The sequence below is a fragment of the Peromyscus eremicus genome, chromosome 1 (assembly GCF_949786415.1).
Source record: "Peromyscus eremicus chromosome 1, PerEre_H2_v1, whole genome shotgun sequence".
Taxonomy (NCBI): domain Eukaryota; kingdom Metazoa; phylum Chordata; class Mammalia; order Rodentia; family Cricetidae; genus Peromyscus; species Peromyscus eremicus.
Window position 1 is genome coordinate 76,958,478 of NC_081416.1, and position 26,982 is coordinate 76,985,459.

Sequence of the window (26,982 nt, forward strand, 5' to 3'; positions counted from 1 at the left end):
GAACTGGTAGAAAGGGGACCATCCTGCCACAAGGCACAGGGGCAGGAGTGGAGTGGAGGGTGGGCATAGCGCTCTGTCCTGTCAATGGCTGAGTCACTTTTGGAGCAGTCAACTGAAGCTGAGCACATTCTGGAACTCAGGGGCAGGCAGAAGGGTGTCTTGTTGTCCTGGGAAAGAGTTCCTGCCAGTGTCATCCAGCACCAGGTCTAGGCATCCTGCTCTCAAGCCTGTGCATCATGAAATGATGGTCACTAGGAGATTTAGCTGAGTGTCTCCTGGGAGGAATGCACTGTGAGACCCAAGCTCTGGATGCTGTGACAACCCCTGAAAGGAGGTACCACTGCTGTGCAGTCTGGGTATGGAAGCCTGGGGCTGGGTCTAGACTCCATTGAGGTAACATGGCCAGGGGGTGCTCAGGAGAAGGTGCTTTGGGTTGGGGAATAGAGGATGGTGAAACCTGCACTTGAACCCAGGTCTTCAGGCCCGAGAACCATTACATGGCATGCAATGTGCTGGGAGAAGGGCACCTACAGGAAATGAGGACCAGTGTCCAGCACCCACAGACCCATTCGCCTGGCAGAGGGCCTCAAATATGTTGGCGACCATTGGTTTTGTTGCTGTTATTATGAAATAAGGCTGCCAAGAGCTGCCCTTCTGCCAGGGCTGTGAGCCGAGCAGTTTCCAGAGAGGCCTAGAGACCACACATGCAACAGCTGCAATTCAGGAGACAGCCCTGGGCGCTAGCGGACATCAGGCCTATACAAACTCCTCAGCCTGTGGCAGGTCCTCAGGGCTGGGGCCTCCTTGTGAACACTGCTGCCACAGACCTGCTCCTTCCCATGTGCACCCTGCCTTCATTGCCTGGCTGTGTCACATGATCTCCTGGCTGTGAAGAAGATGAAAGCCAACAGAACAAAGGGGCCATGGGGACATCTGAAGAGCACCATCCTAGGCCATTTCTCTACCCAGCCTCACTCACCTGGTCTGGGTCTGGGCTGCCAGTGTGGACACCCTCACTGGCTCCATCACCAGATGAGGCTGCTCTGTACATTCCCACCTGAGGCAGGATCTGGGCCAAGCAGGGTCTAAGGACTGGGTGGAACCAGGGGGACAGCCTGGCCAGAGTCTGCCCCACAGGACAGAGGCCATGCTTCTTACCAGTACCACAGTGTGTGTGTGTGTGTGTGTGTGTGTGTGTGTGTGTGTGTGTGTGTGTGTAGGTGAGAGCCCATGCTCCTCACCAGCACCATAGTTGGGGTGAGAGGCTTTCTAGAGAACTCTAGCTGCCTGGGTTTAGATGTTTGCCTCCCTCTTCCTGTCCAAGGGCAACTGACTCCTGATGCCAAGAACCAGCAATACCTCTTCTGAAGGAGGTGGGTAAGGACAGCAGGTGCAAGGACGACCCAGGAATCTGAAGCGGCCCCTGAGGAAGCCCTGTAGTCAGACCCCTCCAGGGCGGTCACCCCTGTTCTCCAGTAGTCACCTGAGGATTTATGCAGCCATTAATAGCTTCCAAAGCTGTATGTCCTGGGAAGGCTACACCGCCTGTGCCCCAGCCCCTCTCTATGTAACATGGATTAAATGGTTAGTGGCCGGTATGTAATGTATGCACCATTTCCTGGTGGGGCAGGTGGACTCCACAGAGAAAGTGGGTTCAGGGCCATGTCCCCACCGGAAGGCAGCTCAGACAGGCACATGCATGAGTTTTCAGTAAGCCTCAGATCGACCCTGGCTTAGGGCTGGAGGCAACAAAGCCTCCCTCTAGCTGACCCCATCCGGTGTACCACACTCTATTCTTAATAACATCTTTTATTGATTTTGTAATAAAAAATAGACATTTATTTGAGAGTTAATGCTTGTACCAGTGCCTTCCCTCTGAGATTGCATGGAATATACACTTATAAACACCCACCAAAGGTCTGTAGGGAGCACACCAAGGTCAGTCTTGGGTGTTCCAGAAAAATCCTGTGCCTACCCTGAGGCCTAGAAGAAGCTGGGTTCCTGGTAAAGCAGTGGTCCTGGCTTCCTCCTAAGAGCTGGTCTGATGGCCCTCCTGGGAGGTGTGCGGCTCATCTGGGAGTGAGTGGAGGCGCCAGAGGCCGCTGGAGGCTGCAGAGATGATGGATTCTCATCAGAGAGGCAATCCTTTCTGCACATCAGCTGGCTTCAAATGGAAACAGCTGCACAGCTGCTGGGTGTTGCCGCTCAGAGGCCGTTGTGATTCTTGGTAGCATCAGAATGAACTGAGTTCGATACCATGGCAGCGGCCCCGCTGGGCCCCGAGCCAGGAAAACAACAGATTAATATTTGGAACCAGAAATTACCCACTACTGGGAGACTGATTAGGTCCCTGATCTGAGCTTGTTCTATAGATGTACACACAGGCATGGGGCTCTGGGCTGCAGGGAGAAGGGGCAAGCCTGAGCCCAGGCCCTTCAACTCTCGACACGCGCGCGTGTGCGTGTATGCGTGTGTGTGTGTGTGTGTGTGTGTGTGTGTGTGTGTGCGTGCGTGTGCGTGTGCGTGTGTGTGTGATGGGAGGAGAGGCAGGGGCTGAGGGCAGTTTCAGCTCTCACTGTAGCTCACTTCCTCTCCTTAGCAGGACAGAGGACAGAGGCCACCTAGGACTAGCCCCATCGGCCTCCAGAGGCACTGGGCAGATGAGGAGCTGTGACACCGTGGGCCTTTCAGCATCTGTTGCCCTTAGTGAGCAGGGCTGTGCAGCGAGGGGCATGGGCCCCATGGTCACATACTGAGTTCTGGGCCTGAGTCAGGGGCTGCCTAGGACTGGGGTGCCACAGGCCCTGCTCTTATGGACCTCACAGGAGAGGACAGAGAGGAACCAAGTATCCCTGGTTCCCGGAAGCAGCCTAGTGTGGCAGGGGGCAGCTACCCTGTTCTTGACTCTTTCCTCTGACCCCTATAGCTCCCAAGGCTGTGATTAAAGTCCCTTGTTCCTCCATGCTCTTCCAGCCCTTGGGGTCCCAGCTGGCCAACCCTGAAGTACGAGGAACGCGGGTCTGTTCAGGGCTGGTAATAGAGCCTAGCCAGCCTGGAGGGGCTCTCCCTCCTGTTCCAGTCAGCATCGCCAACGCCTTGAGGTCTCCTTTTCACGTATGCAGGTTTTGGGGCGTAAGGCTGTGGAAGCAGGACACAGGAGGAATAAGTTACACTGTCCTTGAGAGCAGTCATATACCTGGCTTGCCTTTCAGGTAGGGGGAGACCTGGCTAGACTGAGTTCTGGGCATCCTTCATGCCCTAGCCCAGGCATGCATGGAGTAGGCTTTACAATGGAACCCATAAGGTCTTTGTCTATGTTACCAGACATCCTTTAGGACCTAGCTCAAATGCCATCTGTCCCAGGGAGTCCTCTTGGTGTCCTTTCCTGGTTTCCCAGTGTGCCTTGCCCTCCCCTCCTGGTCACAGGGGAGGCCTGCGGCCGGAAGCTGCTTCTCACTCCGGGACAGGCTCCCAGATGGAAAGAGGTGCTGTGCAGGCAGGACAAGGCCAGTAGACTCTGATGCCTGCTTCCTCTCTACCCAGACCAAGCCTCTGACAGGGATGTGCAGGACACAGACATGCCACCTACCTGGGTCAGCAGTGCCTGGCTTCCTCCTTGAGGTAGTGATGACCTGGTTTTCATTCATCATCTGTATGTCCTGGTCTTCCTCTGGCTTACTGCAGGAGGAGCAGACAGAAGGCCCATCAGCCTCCAGGCCAGGTCCCTGCCATCCATCCTCATTAGGGCTGATTAGGGGTGTACCTGATGGTGTGTTTCTCCTGGTGACAGAAGTCAGTGTCCTCGGCAAAGAGGATGGTGTGGTGGGGCACGGTAGGCTCACATGTGGGCAGGATGCCCCCAACTAGGTGGCTCACCATGGCAAGAATGCCGTTGTACACCAGCAAGTCATCCACCAGCAACTGAGAGAGAGAACAGGAATGGGCCCTGCTCCCTTCCACATCTGCCCCACCCCAGCAGTGTGCCCCTCTGTTGTCCCAAGCCCAAGCTCTGTGTTGAAGACTGTGTTGACAGTAGGCCCTCCCCCACACTGGCATGAAGGGTAGGTGCTGCCCCTTGGGCTGCAGCTTTGGAAGCCGAGGCTTCAGTTTCACAGCACTGGGTGACAAGTGTAGAGATGGAGGCAGACTCAATCTCTGGCCCCGTGGCTTCTGTCTCTCCACCTGGCCACCCAGTTGCCTCCCAAAGCTGTGTGATTCTAGAGGGAGCCCTGAAAGCAACATTAAGTCCAGGGCCAAGTTCAGGGCTTGCTTTGGATTATTTCAAAACTGTTCTGAATTCACGGCTGGGTGGCAGGTTTCCCTGCTCCGAGGACCATGCATTTCCAAAGTTGCAACTGAAGACAGACACCGAACTGCAGCAAATGGCAACTGCCCACAGTCTAATTCCCAGAGAGCACAATGATCTCCCACACCAGCTAGTGAGGACTCACGCCAAACTCCTTCACCCCTCGTTGAGGTGTTTTCGTGTAATTCCACAGTTTGATCATTGACACAGTGGTGGGCAGATCGAAAATGACATACACCCGGTTCACCTGTCAGAGAGCAAAGCTAATTAAAGCAGCTGTGTTTGGAAACAGAGCTGTGGGCTAGGCCCAGAGCACCAGGGCAGGAAGCTGGCCCAGGTGCCAGTGGCGGCACTCCCCATGTGGGAAGTCTCAAGTTCCATGCCTCTTCTCCTCAGAGCCCATTTTGAGTCAAGTCACGTGTGGTTGCGTTTGGAACAAACTGCTGAGCTGGCTCTGGGAGGGCCTGCTGCCTCCTGCTGCTGTGGCCCTCATTTAAATACTGATCCAGAACTGAGAGCAGCCTGGCCTTCTATTCCTCAGGTCAAGCCCAGGATGGTCCCCACCTGCAGAGCATCTCCCCACCAAACAACGTGCATGGTCCTGACCCATTTATCCTTTCCCAGAGTTACAGAGGAAAAGCCAGAGTCCTGTGCACTCCAGCACCATGGTTTCTTCCAGCGCATGTCTGCTGGGGATACCAAATGGCTAGCGCTCAGCCCCAGATCAGCACGAAATGAACCAATGCAGCAGGCTCAGCAGCACAAAGCCCCCCTCCTCACCTGGAAGGCCAACCAAAACACTGAGCGTGAGGTGAGACAGCTTGCAGCTCACACTGACCTGGAGACAGTGATGGCTGGGGGGGAGTCCTGCTCAGACCCTGAGATTCCCACCAGGAGAATGACAGTGGCCAGAGGTGGGCAGTGAACTCCTTCCTGCTTTTGGCTGGGGTCTAAGGGCTACAGGGGCTGTGTGTACCCCTTTGCACAGGTTGGCCCTGTGGTCTTTGGGAGTTGTTTCCTCCTCTGTGTGGAAAATGTCTATCTTATACTCAGTTACAGGAGTGGGAAAGGGAGCCCAGATCCCAGCACATTCTGCTGACAGGCTCTGACCCTGACTGAGGTGGAGGGTGCTGATGGCCTATACCCTCTCCTGGACCTTCCTCCCTCTCTGCGATGATGGATCAGGCTCACTGCAGGGTTTGAGAGCTGGGAAAGGCAGTCAGTGGTAAGAATGACTGACTTGCTGACTGGGGCCAGAGTGAGGGCAAGGTGGCCACACTGTGGCCATAGGCAGTGATCTAAGGAAGAGAAACAGGCAAAGGAGGGGCAAATGGGGAAGATGCCAGGCTGCAGTGGGCTGCAGTGGGCTGCAGTGGGCTGCAGTGGGCTGCAGTGGGCCTTGACCAAAAGAGGCAGAGAGATGCACACGAGGCCGGTCAGTCAGTTGGTCCTGCCCTCCAGCAACTGTTCAGGGACCCCTGACTTCAGGCTCCCTGGGGCTCCTCACACCTCTGGCACCTTTTTGACTAAAGTCCATGGGGTCATAGAAGGAACCATGAGCCTGGAAGGGCTACACCAGAGCTGGTAGCCACAGCTGGCACCTCTCTGATGGCTCCCAACTGTTTCAGCTGTCACTGGGCACAGGGTCAAGTACCCCTCCAACCCCAGGGCCAGGTACCCACCAGGCCAGGCAGGATAGGGGCCAGCCACATGTGCCTGCCATCACTGGTGTTGTTGACTTGGTCGATAAGCTTATCGGGGGTTCGCACATCCCCGCATACACCCTCAAGCGCATTCACACTGTCCGGGAAGGCAGCGATATCTGCGGGGTAGGTTAAGCTGTCGTAACCCAAACTCATATGCTGTGCACAATGAGTCACCCTCAAGGCGGCTGTCAGGCTGTCAGCCCTGTGTCTCAGGAGATGCTGGGCTGGCGTCCTACACTCTTGCAGGCTGGGAAATGACAGTGAAAATAGATGCATTCTATTTTCTAAGAAAGTGGGGTTGTGGCCAAGGGGAAGGGACTCTGTGTGGGGCTAAGGGGTCAAGTTTAAAGTCAGGGACCACGGGTGGGATGGCTGGAAGTGAGGGGTTTGCTGAAGCACAGATAGAGATTATAGTGCTGCCACCGCTCTGAAGCACAGGTCACACCCACTTGGGCAGGCGGGTGACTCTGGCAGGTCACAGCCTTGTCACAGGTCTGCCACTCTGGCCCAACAAGAGCTGATTAGAGCAGGGACCTCAATGTGCATGTACAGAATCAGGGTCCAGTTCTGTCCCTGTGACAGAGGAAATCTCTGTCCGGAAATCTCAGGTGAGCCACTGGGCACCACTTATCCGGCCACCTCATCTGGGACAGGGGCCAAAAACTTCTATGCTCTAAGATGGGCAGAAGTCAGAGGACACTGGCTATGAGCACTCTTGGTGACATTAGTGGAGCATACAGACCCAGGAGCCATTCACGAAGTTATGAGGAGGACAATAACTCCAGAGACACCCAGGACCCCAGGCAGACACAGGACAAGCTTTGGGGCTGTGCTGGCATTTCCCGACCTGGAGGACCAGAGATCACACACTCAAGGATGCTGCTGCTAAGCACGTGACAAAGAAGACAGGCAACAGAATTCAAAGCTTTACAACTGGGCTGTGTGACCTCAGGTAAACAGGTCTCCAGCTCCTCCTCTGGACAATGAGGACTCCAGAATATTCTGTTCACAAGATTTCTGTGGGTGCACGGGGCATATTCCTGCAGTGCCTGGCACACAAGAAGCCCTTGGGAAGCACTGAGTTTGGGGGGCTGATAGACAACAAGAGCTTCAGGAGTCAGCATTGGGGAAAACTGAAAAGGCGTCCATGAGGTTTAGTCACTGTAACTCCACATGACCAAGGGCCCCGCATTGGCACTTCTCAAGTTAAGTTCCAGAGGCTGGTATTGCATTAAAAATATCTATGACCTCTGGATAAATGAGACAGTTGATTAGCTTGATCTGTTTGGGAGGCATCCAGGCAGTGGGACCGGGTCCTGTACTCAGTGCATGAGTTGGCTGTTTGAAACCTGGGGCTTATACAGGGACACTTGGCTCAGCCTGGGAGGAGGGGACTGGACCTGCCTGAACTGAATCTACCAGGTTGAACTCAATCCTCAGGGGAGTCTTTGCCCTGGAGGAGATGGGAATGGGGGGTGGGCTGGGGGAAAGGCGGGGGGGGGGCAAGAGGGGGGGAGAACAAGGGAATCCATGGCTAATATGTAGAATTAAATTAAATTATAATAAAAAAAAGAAACAAAAAAAAATCTATGACCAAACTGAAATCTTTCAGAACTCCCTGGACCAATCAACAGCTCCAGCATGGGCACACCATGAACAAAGGGTCCCCCAGTAACACACTCCTCTCCACTGAGTTCTCCTGCAGACTCTGTCAGAGGCTTTTTAGAACACCAGGTGCCTGGGCCCTCTGAGAAGGGCCTGTGCTTAGCAGGGATCTCCTCGCACTCTCAACCATGGGACTCTGGTCTGCAGAGAACCAGTTATAGTGGCCTTGGCAAGCATGGCTAAGAGCAGCTGTAAGGGTCCAGTGGCATCATACCATACCGTCATAACCATCACCCACCACCACCACCACCACCACCACATTATCATAACTACCATAATTAACATCACCACAACCATCATTATCATCACCACCACCACCATCATCAGTCACCATCACCATCATCACCATCATCACCACCACCACCATCATCAGTCACCATCACCATCATCACCATCATCATCACCATCACCATCATCACCATCACCATCATCACCACCAGCATCAGGTCTTTCATTTTGTTTTGTGACAAGGCAGTTCAGATTGGCTCAAACTCACAGCTATCTGCCTGTCTCTGCCTCTTGAGTGCTAGGATTAAAGGTGTGCACCACCATGTCTGACTATCATCTGCTCTTTTGAAATAGGGCCTTGCTATGTAGTTCAGGCTGCCCTCAAAATCATGCTGGCCGCACACAGGCAAAAATCCTCCTGCCTCCACCTCCTGAGTGCTAGAATTACAGTCTTGGGACCCTGCACCCGTCTCCCAGCAGCTTTTCCCGTGCCGGCTCCTGCTCCCAGCAGAAAGGATACTGTTCTGGGACAACGGGATCCTCTCCCCATGCTCATCGTACAGCTCCAGCCCTGTGAGGCCGATGTAGTAGGGGTCGCCCCAGCTGGACAGCAGCTGGAACTGGAAAATGACTGTGGCGGTGGTTAAGGAAGAGAGAAGAAAGCCACAGAGTGGCAGAGGTGACAGGGGCTCTTCTTGTTTGTCGACAGAAGAGTCTCTCTCCCAGAGATGGTTTTCTGTCAAAAGGAACACAGCATCACATTCGCCACACCATCTGCCCTGGGAGTGGACAGGAAGGAATAGTCCTAGGACGGACAAGGCGGGCAGATGGTGCTGGGTGGGACACTCCTGTCTAATGCCTCAGTTTCCCTGGTTATAAAATGATTAGAACGAGAAATCTCTTCCCTCCTCTGTGTCTTTCAAGTTCATGGGAATAAGCATGTTAGGGGTGGGTGGGGAAACAGCCTCAGATCCGGCTGCAGCAGAATGATTCCTACTGACAAGGTCCATATGCACAAGGTGATACCTGCCCACCCTTGATTTGATCTTCCCAGTGCCAGTTTCTAGGAGCAGGAGTGGAAGAGGATCTGAGAGCCCAGGCACATCCCAGGCAGCCACAGGCAAAGGCACTGCTTCCTTCCGGATCTAGACCCCTCCGAGAGATCAGGGCAGGTTAGTTGACCTCTCTGATTGCTTCTTTTGTTTTTTTGTTTTTAGCTTTTGGCTTTCCTTTTTCTCTTTTTTTAAAGAGATGGCGTCTCACTGTGTAGTTCAGGATGGTCTAGTACTCATGATCCCCCTGCCTCCAGCATGCCCGGCTCCTGTGATTAGTTTTCATGGCTGGGGAGAGGGGCTGCCATTGCAGCCTGCTCCCAGGACTGATGCAGTGAGGTGACACTAGGAGGGAGGGCTCTTGCTGCCTCTGTCCCTGCCTTCTCCCTGCCAGGTCCCTGGACCTGTCTCTTTTCCAGCCCCTCTCAGCTGGGTCCTTTGTGCCACCTCCACAACCCGTCTTTCAGGAGGCGATGGGACCCGTGCTGCTGCGACTCCGTCTGAGTGCTTCCTTAGCGTCGCTAGCTACACTGGAACGTGCAGTACTCCAGCTGCCTAGGGGAAGGATACAGCCACAGGGCATGAGTGGGGCCTCGTAGTCCATGCTGGCTCGCTCCAGGCTCTTTGAATCCAGCCTGGAAAGAGATTGAAACAGCACCATGAGCCCTTCTGTTCCAGGGTCATTGAGAGACACTCCTCAGCCATGGACTGAAGATACAGCAGTGCAGGGGCTCCTGTGTGAGCTCCCCTTTGCCCAGGGGATGCATGTGTGGGCGGCAGTGGGGGACCCAGCTCCTTTCTGTTACAGACCCTCGCGATCCTCAGAGTAGCCCAGAGGTGGGGACACATGGATGCAGACACCTGGACAGAGTGGGGAAGCCACTTGGGAAAGCCACATAGCTGGCGGGTGCTTGAGTGGGATGTGCCTCTGGGGTCACTCTCTCGACCACACCCCTGCTCTCTTACAGGAGCAGTCTGCTAGGCTGAGGGCTAGGTGCTGCTGGTGGGGCAGGGCGCCGGAGTGTGACAGGCCATTTGGAAGAATACAGGTTGGAGGAGGCCTCTCACAGCAGTCAAGCTGGGCATAGCAAAGGCCCTGGAATGTAGGCAGGATGGGGACAAGAAGATTGAAAAGAAACAGAGGGGAAGCCCTGATCACTGCCGGCTTCACGATCCCCAGTCCAGGCCTCAGTTTCCACTCTGTGAAATAGGTATAAAATTCCAGCTTCCAAATGCAGATTCTAAGAGACAGGAAGATCTCTGTGAGTTCAAGGCCAGCCTAATCTACATAGTGAGTTCTAGGCTGGCCAGGGCTAGAGACAACTATGGCACTGCCCTCCCTCCACTTCTCTATTCCCTTTTGTGCTATGCTGCACGAGGATACGATTACAGTTTTGCCACTGGGGAAGGGAGCTCTTTTATTTCTCTATTGTGGCCTTTGGTGCTCAGACATTGGGAGCTGTAAATGGGTAAAACTTACTCGGTTTACACTTTGATGCTGGAGACCAGGGCCAGGACATCCTAGCAAACCCAAATGAGAGTTTCCCACCTGCTCTTTTTCTGGACTGGGGCTGGGGAGGAGGAGTCGTTTCTGGAGAACACATGTAGCTGCAGCTCCAGCCCTGAGGGTGCACACACAGAGGACACTGGTGGCCCAGCCCATACTCCCTCACCTCCTGGTGGGTGCTGGTGACAGCCGGGTCTGCAGGTAGTCCCCAAAGAGGATTTCTTGTGCAAAATCAAAGTGGCAGTTGCCAGGTCCCTTTCGGATAAGAAAGCCTTCTGCAGGAGACACGCACAAGCCGTCCAGGGACACATGGGCGATTTTGACCTAGCAAAGGAGACACAGCTTGCCTGAGGCCTAAGACAGTGGATGGCTTTTCTACCACACCAGGACATCTGGCCTGGCCTGAGTTCCAGGGACAGTCATGTCCCATTTCGGACACAATGCTAGGGCGGGCACAAGATACCTGGAGTAAGGCCCCTGCCCAAAGGATACTTACCTGTGCTTCCTAACCATGTGTCTCAGTCCCAGGGGAGGCATGGGACTTGGTGGGGGACCCCAGGCAGCAGTGGCAGTAGCCTGTGGCAGTACGGTGAGATGGTCAAGGGCACTAGCTCAGGAGCACAACCTCTGCCTCCAGTGCTGTGTAGACCTCCAGCCTCCCTTCATCTCCCTTCCCACCTGGGAGAGAGGCACAACCTCCATCTTTCTGGGTATATAACAGAGACCCAGCTGGTCCCTCTGACAGGTAGTGGCACTGTGCTCACTGAGAGCTTGCACACACACATACACACACACACACACACACACACACACACACACACACACACACACTGTCCAGGCTTGCACACACACACACACACACACACACACACACACACACACACAAACACACACACGTGCACACACTGTCCAGGCAGGAATTTTCTAGCCGTGCTGCTGGGGTCCACCAGCAAACTGCAAAGGCTACAAGCATTCTGAGGCTACCTGCCACCTCTGCCTTTCCACCAGCGTGAAAGAGAGTGTGGCTTCCGTGCTTGACAGACTGAGACCAGACTCTAGCTGTGTAGTTCCCGAGACAGTGGCAACCCTTTCCCAGCCTTCCTTAGAACCCTGAGAGGCAGGGCACTTAGAGGAGGCAGGGTGGGAACCTGATGAGAAGAGGAAGGCACACAGGCCTGCCTCATAGCACCCTCCCCAGCGCTCAGTGGACAGCAGGCCCAGAGGCGACACTAAACCCTGGACTGTGTGGGAAGGGGACCCACAGTCACAGAAGAAGCAAGCCTTCCCTGCAGTTCCCAGGCTGCCCTGGGCTGTGGGCTAGGTCTGCTGTGTGCAAAAGGAAACACAGCGTGTTCTCTCCCTGGATGTCACCCCTTCCCGCCCCCCCCATTTGGAAGGTTCTGGAGGATTTATGCTCCTCTCCATCACCCACACCAGCCATTCATCATGCTGCCTCCCTGACGGTGGACTCCGCTCTGCCCAGCTTACCCCTCGGTAGGTGTCCTCGGGAGATTTATTGTAGTTCCAGAGGCGCAGGCCAGCAATGCTTTGGGCTCTGTCAAAGTGGATCCTAACCACATGGTCCAACCCAGGGGAAAAGGGGATCAGCCACATGTGCTCATCCTCGGTGGTGATGTTCATGCCATCGATTAACCTGCAGGCAACGAGGACAGATCAGCAAGACGGTGGGAGGTCTCCAGAAGGCCCGCTTTCCTCAGCCACCCGTGTCTTGGGAGGTGGGTGAACAGTGAAGTCAAGCAATGATATTTCAGAAGCAGTAAAAACAGTTTATGCTCATCAAGGTGCTGAGAGGCACTCATCCTCACCAGGCTAACAGACAGGTGTGTCCCCCCTGGGAATCCCTCAGCCCAGGGACCCCAGGGTGGGAAACTTCTGCTAATGGTTACTATTCCTCACGTCAGGAAGGCTGGCTGTGGAAATAAGTTCATCACAGCTGTGATGCAGGTACCCTAGGATGTGCCATGGTTAACAGGAAAAATGACACTCATGAGATGTGGTGTGGCCAGGCAAGCAGACCACAGGCAGCAGGGACCAACTCACGCTGGCAATGAGGTCATGACCTTGGCGTCAGTGCTCAGAAGGGGTGCCCTGGGGTGGGAGGTAGACTTTCTCTCTATTGTCCCAGTGTTCTGAAAGATGTAGGGGTACAGTTGAGGGAAGTGCATCCCATCTCTCTTGGTAAGGTCTCCAAAACACGAGGACCCAGGCAGACCTAGGCCAGGAACTAGTGCCAGAAGAGGCAGGTGGCTCCGTACTTGTGTTGAGTCAACCTGCTTGGTAGCCCCAGGTCTAAGTGCCCCAGGGAAACCCCAGCCAGCAGCAGGGCTTTCTTAATCGGTTACCTCAGCCCCACTGCATCTGTCCCTGCCTCAGTCTCTTCAGTCTGGACCCAACCTTTGTCCTTTGAGTGGCATGGCCACTTGAAGACCTGGCCCCAGAGACAATCGGCCCCGCCCCACACCACCTTTAGACCCTTGGGGGCCACTGTCCTGTGAGTAACTCAGGCTGTGGACACAATTCCTTTATCTAAAATCAACTTTTCCCCTTACTGTTTGATAGTTTGAGGTTTAGAATAAATCTAAGTGTTCATCCACGGAGGTAAAGCGTTCTCTCTCCTGTGCTCTAAAAGGCTGTTATTAAATTGATGGATGGTGTGTCTTACAATTGCTGGCATGTTAAAACTGAGGAAATTCGGCAGGCCAACCCTGCTGTTTGTGAAGGAAGCTGGCTGCTGCGGACTGCTGTTTCCTTCCAAAGCAATTACCTCCGTCTTGGAGACCGGCTGCCAGAAAGACTGTTGCAGGCTTTGGGGAGAGGGGACACTGAAGATGGATGGCTGAGAGGCTGGTAGCAAAAGAAGCCTCCTCCTGGGCAGTCACCCGGTTCTGTCCTGAGACACCCAGTAGTAACAAGCCTCCTTCATGCTAGATCGGGGTCTCTAAACACTATGGCTACCACTAGGACCCTGTCATTGCAGGGATATGGTGGAGGCCAGGTTGGGGCAAGAGGGACAAGAAGGGCCTGGGCCATCCTGTCATATCAGAAGGCTGAGGAGGGTGGGCACTGGGTAGTAAATGCTTGCCCTCCATGCCAAAGGCTCTGGGTTCCATCCCCAGAACTTCAAACAAATGAAAATAAATATTGCAAACAAATACATAAATGGGCACAGGCACTCCCAGAATCTGAGACCATCAGCAAGGATAAAATCAGAAGAGATGGCTTAAGGACAGCCCCCATGCCCAGCAGTGGATGGCCAGCACCCATGCCCAGCAGTAGATGGCTAGCACCCATGCCCAGCAGTGGATGGCCAGCACTCATGCCCAGCAGTGGATGGCCAGCACCCATGCCCAGCATTGGATGGCCAGCACCCATGCCCAGCATTGGATGGCCAGCACCCATGCCCAGCATTGGATGGCCAACACCCATGCCCAGCAGTGGATGGCCAACACCCATGCCCAGCAGTGGATGGCCAACACCCATGCCCAGCATTGGATGGCCAACACCCATGCCCAGCAGTGGATGGCCAGCACCCATGCCCAGCAGTGGATGGCCAGCACCCATGCCCAGCAGTGGATGGCCAGCACCCATGCCCAGCAGTGGATGGCCAACACCCATGCCCAGCAGTGGATGGCCAGCACCCATGCCCAGTAGTGGATGGCCAACACCCATGCCCAGCAGTGGATGGCCAGCATCTATGCCCAGTAGTAGATGGCCAACAGAAAACAAACTCTGTCATCTTTGGAGGTTCTCTGGCTCATGTTTTGTCAGGGTTGGGCTTTTGTTTGTTCATTTTTTAAAACCTGCAGATCCTTTGTGTATATGTTATGGCTTCTAGCTGTCTTTATAGGATTCCTGTGTGTGAATGTGTATGGCTCTGTGTCTACATGACATTCTTATGCTTTTCTTTGGCTCTTCTGTTTGTTTTGTCCTGTTCCTATTTGTTTGTTTTGTTTTATTATTTTATTATTATTCTTTAGATCCCGATTTGTTTTCTAGGGAGAGACAAAAAGGGTGTAGATCCAGATGGGAAGGGAGGTGGGGAGGAACTCTGAGGAGGTGGGGGAGGGGAACCATAAACAGAATGTATTAAATGAAAAAAATCTTTTCTTGTTTTTGTTTGTCAAGAAAGGTTTCTCTCCGTAGCCCTGGCTGTCCTGGAACTCACTCTGTAGACCAGGCTGGCCTCGAACTCATAGATCTGCCTCTGGAGTGCTGAGATTAAAGACATGTACTACCACACCTAGCTGAAAAAAATCTGTTTTCAATAAAAGAAAAATATACAAATAAGCAAACAAACAAACACCAGAGGAGATGAGTGGGTAGCATGCTTCTGTAATCCCAGCACTTGGACCTGAAGCAGGAGATCTTGAACTTGAAGTCTGGTTGGTACACACTAAGACACTCTGTCTTAGAAAATAGTACCATGAGTGGCGGGGGGGGCACTCCTCCAGAATGAAGAGAGCTTATAGAATGGGAAAAACGTTTATCAGTTACATATAAGACAGGATTAATATCAACATACATAAATAACAAAAATCAAACACCCTAAACCCAAGTCATCCAATCAATAAATGGACTAATGAAGTGAAGTAGACAATTCTCAAGAGAAGAGATACAAATGGCCAATAAGTATGTGAAAAAACATTCAGCATCCCTAATGACCAGGGAAAACTGCTTTGAGAATCTATCTCGCCCCACAAAGAAAACAAATGACAACCAACGCTGGGGAGAATATGGGGAAAGAAGGTCCCTCATTCCTGCTGTTAGGAGTCATAGAAATCATTATAGAGGTCTCTCAAAACCCTGAAAATAGACCTACCATATGACCAAGCTGTAAATCTTGCGGGTATATACCCAAAGGACCCAAAGTCAGCATACCAAGAAATACTTGCATATTCATGTTTACTGCTGCAGCATATACGGGCAGGAAATGGACTGAGTCTAGATGTCTACTATAGATGAATGGGTAAAGTAACCTGGTGCATACATGCAATGGAATTTTGTGCATCCATAAAGAAAAATGTAACCATCATGGCATATGCAGGAAAAAAGACACAACTAGGAATGTTAAGAGAAACAAGCCAGACTAAGACAAATGCTGTGTTTTTCTCAAATATGGAGCCTAAACTTTATATTATATATGGGGGGTACCTGTGCATTTATATCAAAAAACTAGAAAGGGAATTGGTGGAGGAAGGGAGAGGTCTTAAGATGGGGATAGAAGCATAATGGGACACTGAAAATTAGGTGGCAGAAGTGGCTTAGCTGGGAGAAGAAAGGAAGCTAACTGGAGAGGGGACAGGGAAGGATGGTCAGGGAGGGGACGAGTAAGAACAAGTGTAATGGTGTGTGTGTGTGAAGTTGCCCTAATGAAACATGTTGCTTTGTAGTCTATCCTAAAAAATAAAAATAAGTGAAGGGGAATGAGACAATGAGAAAAGGAAGTCCCCTGAGGCTCAAGGACTTCTCAGCCAGTGGCACACATGTCTACCTGGACCACTACTCACAGTTGTAGGTGTGACAAGGACATTGAGAGGGTGTTTGCATTTTCAAGTACTTCCTGATTGGAGATATGCACTGAAATGTTTCAAGACGACATTATGATTGGGCAGGAGGCTGTCAGGATTTCTGTGGGGTAGCAACTGGGTGACAGGGATGGACACTCTGGGCAGGTGTGAGTTTCTCCTGCTGCTGGCCACGAGTAGCTTGTAGGCTCAGGTCTAGGTCCTCCGGTTGACCTATCGGGATCTACAGGCCACGGTGGCCCCAAGCAGTCAGTGCCAGGAAGGGATGAAGTCCACAGTGAAGGGCCACCATAAAGGGACAAAGAGGATACAGCCAGGGCAGGGGGCTGCAATGTGATCACCCTACTCCCAACCTGTAATCATGAGGATTATTTCTACAGTTCTATGGATGGAGAAACTGAGGCATAGGAGATGCCTAACTCAGCAGGTAAGTGTATCCCGGGCTGGAGTATCCTGTGGTTTGTGTTCAAATCATGACTCCACTTAACCAGTCTGGGTACCTGGGGCCACTTCCTGACATCAGCTTCCTCCTCTATACATAGGGAGAACATTAATAATTCTTAGTCTGTTTGTCGCTTTCATGGATGGACACCTGCAATCTCCTAACAGCCCAGTGCCTGGCACTTAATATTTCAAAATGGTACCTGCACTTCTGGCTATGTTGACCTCACTGTCACAGCTGTGAGGTCTGGAAGCTTAAAGAGATTTGAACTCCCATCCCTCAAACGCTCCTTGACTCTTAGTTAATTCACATAGCTGTTGTACTGGCTGGGTTTGTGTGTCATCAGAGAGGAAGGAGCCTCAGTTGAGGAAATGCCTCCATGAGATCCAGTTGTAAGGCATTTTCTTAATTAGTGATCAATGTGGGAGAGCCCAGCCCATTGTGGGTGGTACCATCCCCTGGGCTGGTGGTTCTGGGTTCTGTAAGAAAGCAGGCTGAGCAAGCCAGGGGAAGCAAGCCAGCATGCAGCACCCTTCCATGGCTTCTGCATCAGCTCCTGCCTCCAGGTTCCTGCCCTGATTGAGTTCCTCCTGACTTCCTTTGATGATAAACAGAAATTTGGAGGTATAAGATGAATAAACCCTTTCCTCCCCAACTTCCTTTTTGGTCATGGTGTTTCTTTGCAGCAATAGAAACCCTAACTAAGACAGCTGTCCAGAGCAGGAGGGGAAGTGCCAGTCTACAAGTGACAGGTACTGTGGATGGATGCTATAAAAAGCTTGTCCATTCAGCCTGGTCTTGGTATCCAGAATGTGTAGGAAGCAGAGCAGCCATAGTCGCCTGCAGAGACTGTCTTTTCACTTTGCAGTTTACAGAGGGGAGAGGCCTAGGCAAAGCAGAGTGGGTCACACCGAGGCTGACAACTATGGCTGAGCGAGGCCCTAGCTGATGCCAGTGTGATATCCCAGCATGCAGCATCTGAGCTACACCAGCCCGACTTTGCAAGCTGCCTGCCCCTCAACAGGGGTCCCGTGTACAAAGGGCCACCTCTACTTCTTTTGGCTACATACCTTCCCAGGCAGTGTCTGATGTGTGCCTGATGCCTGGAACACAGAGCATGTCCCTTGACCCCGACTGCCATAGTCAAGCTTCTCCTACTTACTTGTCTAGGGTCCGGGAGTCATCAGTGTACTCCGGCAGGTCATTTAGGTCCCTGGGAGAGGCAGAGAGCTGGTGCGGGTGGATGGGCAGGGCCTGGCCATCCTTGCCCACGACTTCCAGGCCAGTGAGCCCTATGTAGTGCAGGTCCCCCCAGGAGGCTGTGAAGTTTAGTCGGAGGCCTGTGAGGGAAGGAAAGCAGCCAGTCACCACCAGAGGCTCTGGAGCCAGAAAAGAGCTGCCCTTCAGCCTCTCCACTCTCCCCTTATGAACCTTCTCTCTCAGGGGTCTTCAGGCCCAGACCACTGCCTACTCAGGACATAGCAGGCAGGAAACCTACACATGGCTGGGCCACCTCACACCATGCTTTGTGCCCTGTGAGCTCCCTCGTGCTGTTTAACACTGCAGTGTTCCTCTCCTGACTTCTAACTCCCCCTTGGTTCTATCCAGATGATCTTCCAATTGTTCGTTTCTCGAGGCCTTTCTTCTACCTCAAGGCCCTTGCACATGCTGTTTCTGGTCTCTGGACTGTGCTCACAGCCCATCATGTCTCTGTATACTTCCTCTACTAAACTCTGGAAGCCACTACTTAGTAAATGCCCACGTGACCTGCCAGGTGCTGACTCCTTAAGGGAATGACCCCACTTGTTTTTCTAGACTATTATATACCCACATACTGGCACAGTGCCTGGCATATAGTGGAGGCTCAGTGCCAATGAATGCCTGACAGTAACTAAATGAGACAGTCACACCAGAATTGGACATTTTATGCAAATGGATTCCTCCTAGGAGCCCTCACTGCATTCAGGGTAAGGGAAGTGGCTGCTGACCCCCTCTTTCCACCTCAACTTTCACCCCACTTCACCAGAGACCATATCAGGAGACCTCCTGTGGCCCTGGGACACTGATGCCAGGTGACTCATTCCATTGCCCAGAAAGGTCCCCTTCTCTGGGTCTCTGGGTCATACCCTGTCACCCTGTCATATACTTGGCTGGAGCTCCTCCTTTCCCAGTAGAGCAGGGCCAAGCTCAGGGGCAATCCAACCATGGAGGTATCTGACCCGTTTTAATACCTGCCTGAGCTCTGAAGTTCAGCTCTTTGGGCTTCTGAATGACAGCATGGTGGGTGGATCTGGCAGAAAGCCTGGGTCATGAGGTGCTCCATATTTCTTACAGGAGGATCTGTGAGCCCAGCAAACTTCCTGGGGGCCAGGCTGCAACCTCTCACCTCCCTGAACTTGACATCTTGTCCTGAGCCCTGTCATTTCCCAGCATCCCCTTTGTGACTCAGGTGCCAAAGTCAGCCTGAGCATCCAGGGAGCGGATGAGGACTTGGGTTCTAAGGAGCACTAAGCAGTCTGCTCGTTATGTTCACATACCCTCCAGCCTGTGGCCCTGCCGCTTTCCCACAGAGGTGGGCCAGCTTCTCCACTCTGCGTCTGGGCTGCACAGTGGAATGTGGGCACAGGAGGCTTCCTCCTCTTCCTGCCCTGCACTGATGCCAAGGCAGCTCAGTCACCTGTTGCTCTGGCCAGTAGCAGCACATGTATGCAGTTGCTGGTCCACGTGCTGGCTGTTCAGAGGCATGAGCAGGCCGAGGGAGAACACCTGAGTGGCTCAGAATCATTGCCAGCACTGATGGCTGGAGAGCACTGCATCCAGGCGCTCCACTGTAGATTTGTTCTGCAGCAAAAGCTGACTGATAGCCGGGCGGTGGTGGCGCACGCCTTTAATCCCAGCACTCGGGAGGCAGAGCCAGGCAGTTCTCTGTGAGTTCGAGGCTTGCCTGGGCTACCAAGTGAGTTCCAGGAAAGGCACAAAGCTACACAGAGAAACCCTGTCTCGAAAAACCAAAAAAAAAAAAAAAAAAAAAGGCTGACTGATATAGTCCTTCTACTGGCCATGTTCAAATGGCATCTTTCGGCGATCTCCTGACAGTGCCCCCCACTCTCCTGCCCTTGTTCCACTTGCTTTCATCCTAACCTCAAGAGGTAGTCTGCATTAGTGCGCTTGTTGATTTCCTTGAGGCCAGCACTGACTGTTCTATCCTCAGAGCTAGAACAGCAGTGTCCAACAAATAGATGCTTAATCAAATTTTGTTTTGAAACCTCTGATTGATAGAAAAGTAGGTGGGTGGTCAGTGGATATGTCTCCCCTAATTTATAGTGAATGATAAACGAATACTCACTGATCGTCTGTATGCGCCAACTGTGGTTTTAGAAGTAGAGATGTGAGGGAAATAAGAGTGAGTCTCAGCGTGAGCAGTGCTCATTCAGCAGTCAATAGACACCTGGCAAATGCTGCGTACCACAGCTCTACACCGCTGCATGCCCAATCAGAAGGATGGGATGGGGCGGAGTGTGGCAGAGTTGGAGCAGGGTGTTTAGGGAGGGGAGGTGGCATCTGGGCTGGGACCTGCATGCAGGAAGAGGCATGCTATGCTGCACTTCTAAAGAACATTCTAGATTGAGAGAACAAGTTGGGCCTACATGTGAAAGCAGCTGGCCAAGGGAGGAGAGGAGTAAGACTAGAAAAGGAGGCAGGGCTCAACCCCATGTGGGAGCTGAGATGTTCATGACATAGGAACGGGAAGTTACAACAGGTTACTTTTTCTATTTGCTTTGCTGAGATAAGATCTCTCTTTGTGATCTAGAATGGCCTCGGAACCAGTGATCCTCCAGGCTTAGCCTCCCGAGTACTGGGACTGCAGGTGTGCACCACCATGGTGGCCTGCCTATACATGGCACCAGGACAGTGGTGTGGGCCGAACTGTGTCTTGGAAGGACTTCAGCACGACTGTAAAGGGAGCCAGGCAGGGAAGACACTGGTGCTGAGAGTGACCTCATCGAGGGTGGTCACAGTGGGAGAGGGCAGCAGGGGACAGGATCAAAGTCTGTTTAGGAGGCAATGGAGCCCAATGGTTTGAACATAGAAGGACAAGAAGGGATTGATACAGGTGACAGGGTGGGGTGGTGAGTATCTGGGATGGAGAAGGCCCAGAGGTGGAGGAGGGAGTAAATTGTGAAGGGACAGGGAGAGGCAGAAATGCCACCTCTCCCTGGTAACGAGCCTTTCCCATGCCTGCAGTCCCTTTGTGTCTGGCAAGAGGCACCTGATCACATTGATCCAGGGCTTTGAATGCAACGGCTCTCCTTGTGAGCTGATATCCATGTTCCATATTCATTTTCCTCGCGTGCATCAATTAGTATTTATACAAATGGAAATTAATTTTGTTATTTCTCTCATGCTCTGGCCCTCTCGACTTCTTCCCTATTCATCGTGGCTGATATTTGCAAAACTTCCCAAATGAGTGTCATCTGCAAATTAGCAAGTCATAGATTCCCTTTCAAAGCAAGAGGATTGGCCACATTCACCCACTGCTGCCCCCCTTCCCAGCCCCAGGACTGCTTTATTAAAGTGTATCCTACTTGCACACGCTGCTGAGCAGGTGGAGGATGGGATGGGATGGGGGTTAGAGAGAAGAGATGTAGGAACCCTGGAGCTCTAGGCTCAAGTGGGAGGGAATGACCCAGCAGAGAGGCCTAATGCTTTTCTAGCAGGTACAAAGTTCAAAAGTCACAGGGTTCTACTCCAGGGCCAACCTCCCCAGCCACTGCAGTGGCGTTTCTGAGAAAGACTGGGTTGGTTCAGTGCAAAGGACATTGGTAAACAGCCTTTGGGGTAAACTAGCGGGTAGACAGGACAGTGGTGCCTTCTGCCTGGCAGCACCCTTACCTGCCTTCCTCTTCCAGGGAGACGTCCTGGCTCAGCCAGGTTGTCTGCGCAGCTGGTCACTCTTAACCAGGCTACAGGGACAGCCAACAACCCAAGTCTGGCCAGATATGGTTTTCATATCTCCTACCTGTCCATCTCCACCATGGTGAGCCACATAATTGATTTATGGACAGGCCTGAGACACAAGCTAAACCCAGAGACTTAATTCTGGAGCTATACCTGCTCTGCTGGGCAACAGAAGTGGCGTCGGCTCTGGGGTTGCTAGTAATGGGTGGATATGAGCATGAGCCCCTGGTGCATGGCCCTCCCATGAGCCCCTGGTGCATGGACCTCCCATGAGCCCCTGGTGCATGGCCCTCCCATGAGACCCTGGTGCATGGCCCTCCCATGAGACCCTGGTGCATGGCCCTCCCATGAGACCCTGGTGCATGGCCCTCCCATGAGACCCTGGTGCATGGCCCTCCCATGAGACCCTGGTGATGGCCCCCATGAGGAAGAACAGGAAGCAAACAGGGTAGAAAAACAGACACTGCAAGTCTCCATGGTATCATTTCCCTGCCTACATCCAGTTGCCTAAGAAACTAGTGACCCTAACTTCTAGGTGCATAAACCAATAAATTTTCTTTTACTGAATTCAGCTTGAATTCAATTTCCATTGTTCTCGTGTGTGTGTGTGTGTGTGTGTGTGTGTGTGTGTGTGTGTGTATGTACACGTGCGCCTGTATATTAGGGTATGTGTGCATGTGGGAGCCAGAGGACAACCTTGGGTGTCGTTCTTCCTCACTGGGTCCTGGAGCACACCAAGTAGGATAAACTGGTGGTCAGAGAGCCCCAGAGATGCATTTGGTTCCACCTCACCAACGCTGGGATTACAGTGTACACTGCCATGCCTGGCTTTATGTGGGTGATGGGAACTGAATTTACTGGGGTCCTCCAGCTTGTATGTCAAATGAGCCATTTCCCTGCCCCTTTATTCATTTGTTTGTTTATTCATTTATTCAGGCACAATCTCCCCCTTAGAACACAGGCTAGCCTTGAATTCAGGTGTTCCTGTCCCTGCCTCTCAAGCTCTTTAGTCCGTTAGTCTAGAGTAATTTAGTGACCCGGAATGGAAAGAACTGTAACAATTCAAAATAAGTCACCTTCTTTCTGTCTAAGAGACCATTTTTTTCCTTTTGGGTGGGCAAGGGACAGGGGAGGGTTCTCATGGAGGACAATGGGAAGGTATTTGGGGGAAAGGGCTGCAGAAGAGCCAGCAGGTAGAGGTGCAGTGTGCACTAGGCACCACCCAGACCCTTGCCCTAGGACAGGAAACTACCCATGCCACAGGCCACAGCCCCACTCACTCCCTGAGTTACTATCTTCAGAAAGCCATGGCCTTCCTGGATGCAGCCTCTGACATGAGGACATAGGGACATGAAGACTAAGCATTCCCTCAACTCAGGACATCAGCAGTCGCCACCGTAGCTTCTGTGCTTCCCATCTAGCTGCTGAGGCCACCTCTGCCACCTCCACGTGGGGATGGAAGGCTCCAGTCATCCTCCCTCAGAGCTACCTTAGAGACCCCACACTCAGATCACATGGACTGGGCAGACAGGGAGCCAGAAGAGGCACTCAGACCCAGGAGACCATGAGAGCCTGTGGCCCACTAAGGTGGTGAGGGAGGGGCCCGGCTAGGCTGGGGCAAACTGGGAACTGGAGATGTGAGGCTGCTTCTGAAGAAGCAGGGTAGGGTCACAGCTCTTGTCTTTAGGAGATGAACTGAAAGCAAGTGACCCAGCAGCAGGGAGGGCAAGAAAGAGCAGGAAGCCAGGCAGCCGGAGCATGCAGAGAGCCTGTTAACAGGGCCCTGGGGGACGAAGGCGGATCGCAGACAGCCATGACCCTGGCTTCAGCTTCCCTAGATAATGAAGGACTGACATGGATGTGAGTGAACTCAGAGGAACTGTCTGAAAGGAAGAGGAAAGGGAGTCGGGACGAGATCTACTCAGGGAGGCGTGCTGGCTGCTGCAGCCTCGTGTGTTTCAGTGTGTGAAATTAGCAACACTTCATAATCTGCCTAAAATCATGGTTCCAGAGAACCTGGACTTTGGGTCTTGTGAACCCCTCACCCTACACACACACACACACACACACACACACACACACACACACACACAACCTGCTTTGTTTTGTGTAAAGCTGAGCTATTGCTAAGGTCCGGAACAGCTCTACCTACTGAGGCTGTAGCAGCCTGGGGCCACCAGGCTCCCATATCCAGATCCCCAGGGAGCATATAGATGGCCTGGGTACAAAATGCCACAGTGCCCCTCTGCTAGTGCAAAGTGCAAAGAGGCCCCTGCCAGGCACCTGGGACAGGTACTCACACAGCCCGTAGAAGATGCCTGGCTCCGGTGTGGTGACTTCAGAGACAGGGGGACTGGCTTGTAGCTCTAGCCCTGGTACCTACAGGATGGTTAGGGAGAAGTAGGGAGAAGAAGAGAGGTTTTAGTGGTACTCATTTGTTCCTTTCCCAGATTCATTGCCCACTCCGTGCCCAGGAGATCCCTGGGTCTGTTTTTGTATGCCTTGTCTTCCTATGACTATGATGAGGTATGTGTGTGTCTAGAGCCTGGGACTACATCCCTACCACAGCTCTTCCTGGCAGCGGAGGGGTGATGCTACACCAGGGTATTCAGACTTTCTCAGTCTCTCGTGGACCATATGCTTGTTGAGTGAAAGAGAAGGAAGAAGGGAGAAAAGGATGGAGGATGGGGGAGGAGGAAGGTGGGGAGAGGGAGGGACTCAGGGAAGGAGTGAGACAAGGAGTCAGGGAAGGAGGGAAAGAAGGGAGAAGGAAAGATGGAGGAAGAGAGCGGGAAGGATGGACAGTGAAGGAGAAAAGGAGAGGGAAATAGGGAAAAGGAGGAGATGGAGGAGAAGAGAGGGGCAAGGAAAGGAAGAGGAAGAAGAATGGTAGAGGAGGGAATGGAGACAGGGAGAGAGGAGGAAGAAAGCAGAGGGGAAGGGAGGTAGAGAGAAAAGAGGGAGGGAGGAAAGGGGAGAAAGGAGCCTTAAACCATAGCAAGTGGGTCCTCACCGTGGCCGTTTAGAACTGTCATCTAAGGGGTGAGCTCAGAGCCTGTATTGTTAGAGTTCCCAGTTGACGCCCATGGGCAACCAGGACGAACAGTACTGTCTACTGACAGGTCACGGTGGGCTGCTGCACTCTGCTTGAAGTCTCCATATAAGATTAATTGCTCTTTATTTAATATTAATTCTCCTGGGCAAAGAAGCCTTCAGTTCTTTAGACAGGAATGGTGTAGGGCAAAAGGAAGCAAGATGTTTGCCTTCCCTAGGACCAAGTGACCCCTCCAGCCTTGCAGGTCAGGTCCATTAGCAGGTCCCCCTGGGCCTTGACATTTGGGAACCACTGGCAGATAAAGGACTTTAGGATCAACTCCATGGAGACCCATGGTCAAAAACAGACTATGCCATGCTTTGTGGCCCAGGGAAAGTTTGGGACATTTCAATTAATTGCCTCTTTCGAATTGAGATAGTTTAAAACCCAGATTTCTGGCTTCTCTTGCAAAGAGGACAGGAAGCAGTGGGTGATGAGCTGTCCGGGCAGAGTTGCAGGCCCTTCTCAGGCTCCCACTCATTGCCCTCTTACCCCATGCCTGCCTGGCCCTGCTGCTGTGTCCCCACGGCACTGGGAGGTGGTCTGCATGCCAGCTACTGCTTTCCTCACACTTCTGTGGGCCAGCCTGTCTCCTGGGGCTTCTGCTTGTCCCATCTTCTCACACCTCTTTCTCTACATTACAAGACCCTCTCCTGAGACCCTGGCACCTCTCCATTTTCATCAGTGGACCCTGACATGGGCTCACTCTTGCCCGTTTTTTTCAGCATTATGCACTCAGATTCTGGCTTTGATACCTTCACGATATACCCTCAGTTAAGGCACTTAATCCATGCCCTCAGCAGGAATACAACAGTCCCTGCTTAAGGGGCATCGTGGGGCCGGGCTTGCAAAGCCTATATCACTAGTGAGCTTGGGTTAGGTCATGTGCTCAGGCATCCATAGTTATGCTCACTGTTTTATGTTTATAAATGGTTCTAGGGGTAGAACCTGGGCCTAAAGCATGCCAGGCAAGTACTTTTCTAACAAATGACATCTACAACCTTCTTTGCACTTTTTCAGACAGAGTTTCTCTAACTTGGACAGGCCAGTCTTGAATTCATTCTATACCTGACTTGCCTTGGACCTGTGAATGGCTGGCTTCCAGGCATGTACGAACAGGCTCAGCTTTGGCCATTGTTTCAATTGCAAGGCTGCCTCCTGCAGGCATGTCTATTCTACTCACAATGGTGAGTGATCAGAAGCCGCCTCAAGCACACCCATCTCCTCACAGGGCTGCCAACCTCTATATTATACACACACACACACACACACACACACACACACACACACACACACACACACAGAGCTCTGATCCCAACATCCAGCCTGTATTTCCTGGCTTCGATGAAAATTTGAATCCTTACTTCACTTTGGTTTAAAAAAATACTAGATAATTAGAGAATGAAACATGAAATCCTGAATAGAAAATGAAATAGAAAAATGAGGACTGTCAAGGCCGCAGCCTCAGCAGGGGAAAGGATATCTGTTTTACTCTCCCTTCCTGCTCTGAGTTAGGAGCATCAGTCCACTTAGGAGCTGTCCTATAACTTCCTGCTGAGGCAGGAAGACAATGGGTTCAAGGCCAGACTGTGCTGCGTGCTGAGACCTTGCCTGAACAACAAAGGGAATCCATTTAGGGGTACTCCAGCCCCACTCCAATCCTACCTGGTCCTGGGCACTCAAGCCGGCCTGTGTGAAAGGCCGCTCGTCCTGACCTTCACTGTCCGCAGTGCTAGGCCTCCTTAGTGCCTCTTCAGGCTGAAAGCCACACAGGCTCTCAGCATCCATGTCAAATGTCTCATCCAAGCAGAATATGGCCTCCAGGATGTCCTCATCCGTGGTGAAAAGGATAGTGTCTCCAAAGTGCTCAGGGGCTGGGCAAATCACCAAGAAGAGAGAAGGTTCAGCTGGCCCCAGGCCCCAGTGGTCTGCCATCCAGAACATGTTCTGGTGTCCCAACACTGTGACCACAAGCAGCTGACCGTTCCTGGTATGCGCCAACAGCTCAGTCCCTACATTTCGCCAAGCCGAGAGCCACAATGATCTACTGCTGGGACCTCATGGAATGAGAATCCTTGTCATCTGTCACCAAACAAGTCCCTGGTGAGAGGCACTAGATGTCCAACCTAGAACCTTTAGCCTACTTCTGCAGTGCTGGGGATGTGACCCCAGGGACTTGCACATGCTACATAAGAGATCTATGACTGACCTATAGCCACAGAATCTGCTTGCTTTAAATCTTGAGACAGCCTTGCTAAGAGACCCAGACTGCCCATGAACTCAGTCTACAGCCCACACGGGCTGGAGCCTTTGGAGAAGTGGGATTTCAAACAGTGTGTATGGGGTAGTGGGTAGTCTCAGGGTGATTTTATCATCCATGCATAACCCTAGTGCTGGGACTACAGCTATACACTGCCTGGCTTCCTGCAGGCCCTTTTATAAAGCACCTCCCCTAGAAGGTATGGGTATTCTGCTCC

The 26,982-nt window shown here is 52.5% G+C and overlaps 1 protein-coding gene across 1 annotated transcript in view; it reads right to left on the reverse strand.

The window, feature by feature from the left end:
- Positions 1-1,791: 1,791 nt before the first annotated feature.
- The window catches only part of Katnip (katanin interacting protein), a 121,077-nt gene continuing 95,886 nt past the window's right edge, over positions 1,792-26,982 (reverse strand). Inside the window, exons 15-26 of the mRNA XM_059267211.1 lie at positions 26,171-26,379; positions 23,712-23,790; positions 17,615-17,792; positions 11,953-12,118; positions 10,631-10,788; positions 9,528-9,592; positions 8,426-8,536; positions 5,989-6,128; positions 4,452-4,553; positions 3,764-3,921; positions 3,590-3,678; positions 1,792-3,138 (exon numbers count right to left, since the gene is read on the reverse strand). Of these exons, the coding sequence (XP_059123194.1) occupies positions 3,080-3,138; positions 3,590-3,678; positions 3,764-3,921; positions 4,452-4,553; positions 5,989-6,128; positions 8,426-8,536; positions 9,528-9,592; positions 10,631-10,788; positions 11,953-12,118; positions 17,615-17,792; positions 23,712-23,790; positions 26,171-26,379 (1,514 nt within the window). The 3' untranslated portion in view covers positions 1,792-3,079. The remainder of the gene's footprint in view (positions 3,139-3,589; positions 3,679-3,763; positions 3,922-4,451; positions 4,554-5,988; positions 6,129-8,425; positions 8,537-9,527; positions 9,593-10,630; positions 10,789-11,952; positions 12,119-17,614; positions 17,793-23,711; positions 23,791-26,170; positions 26,380-26,982) is intronic.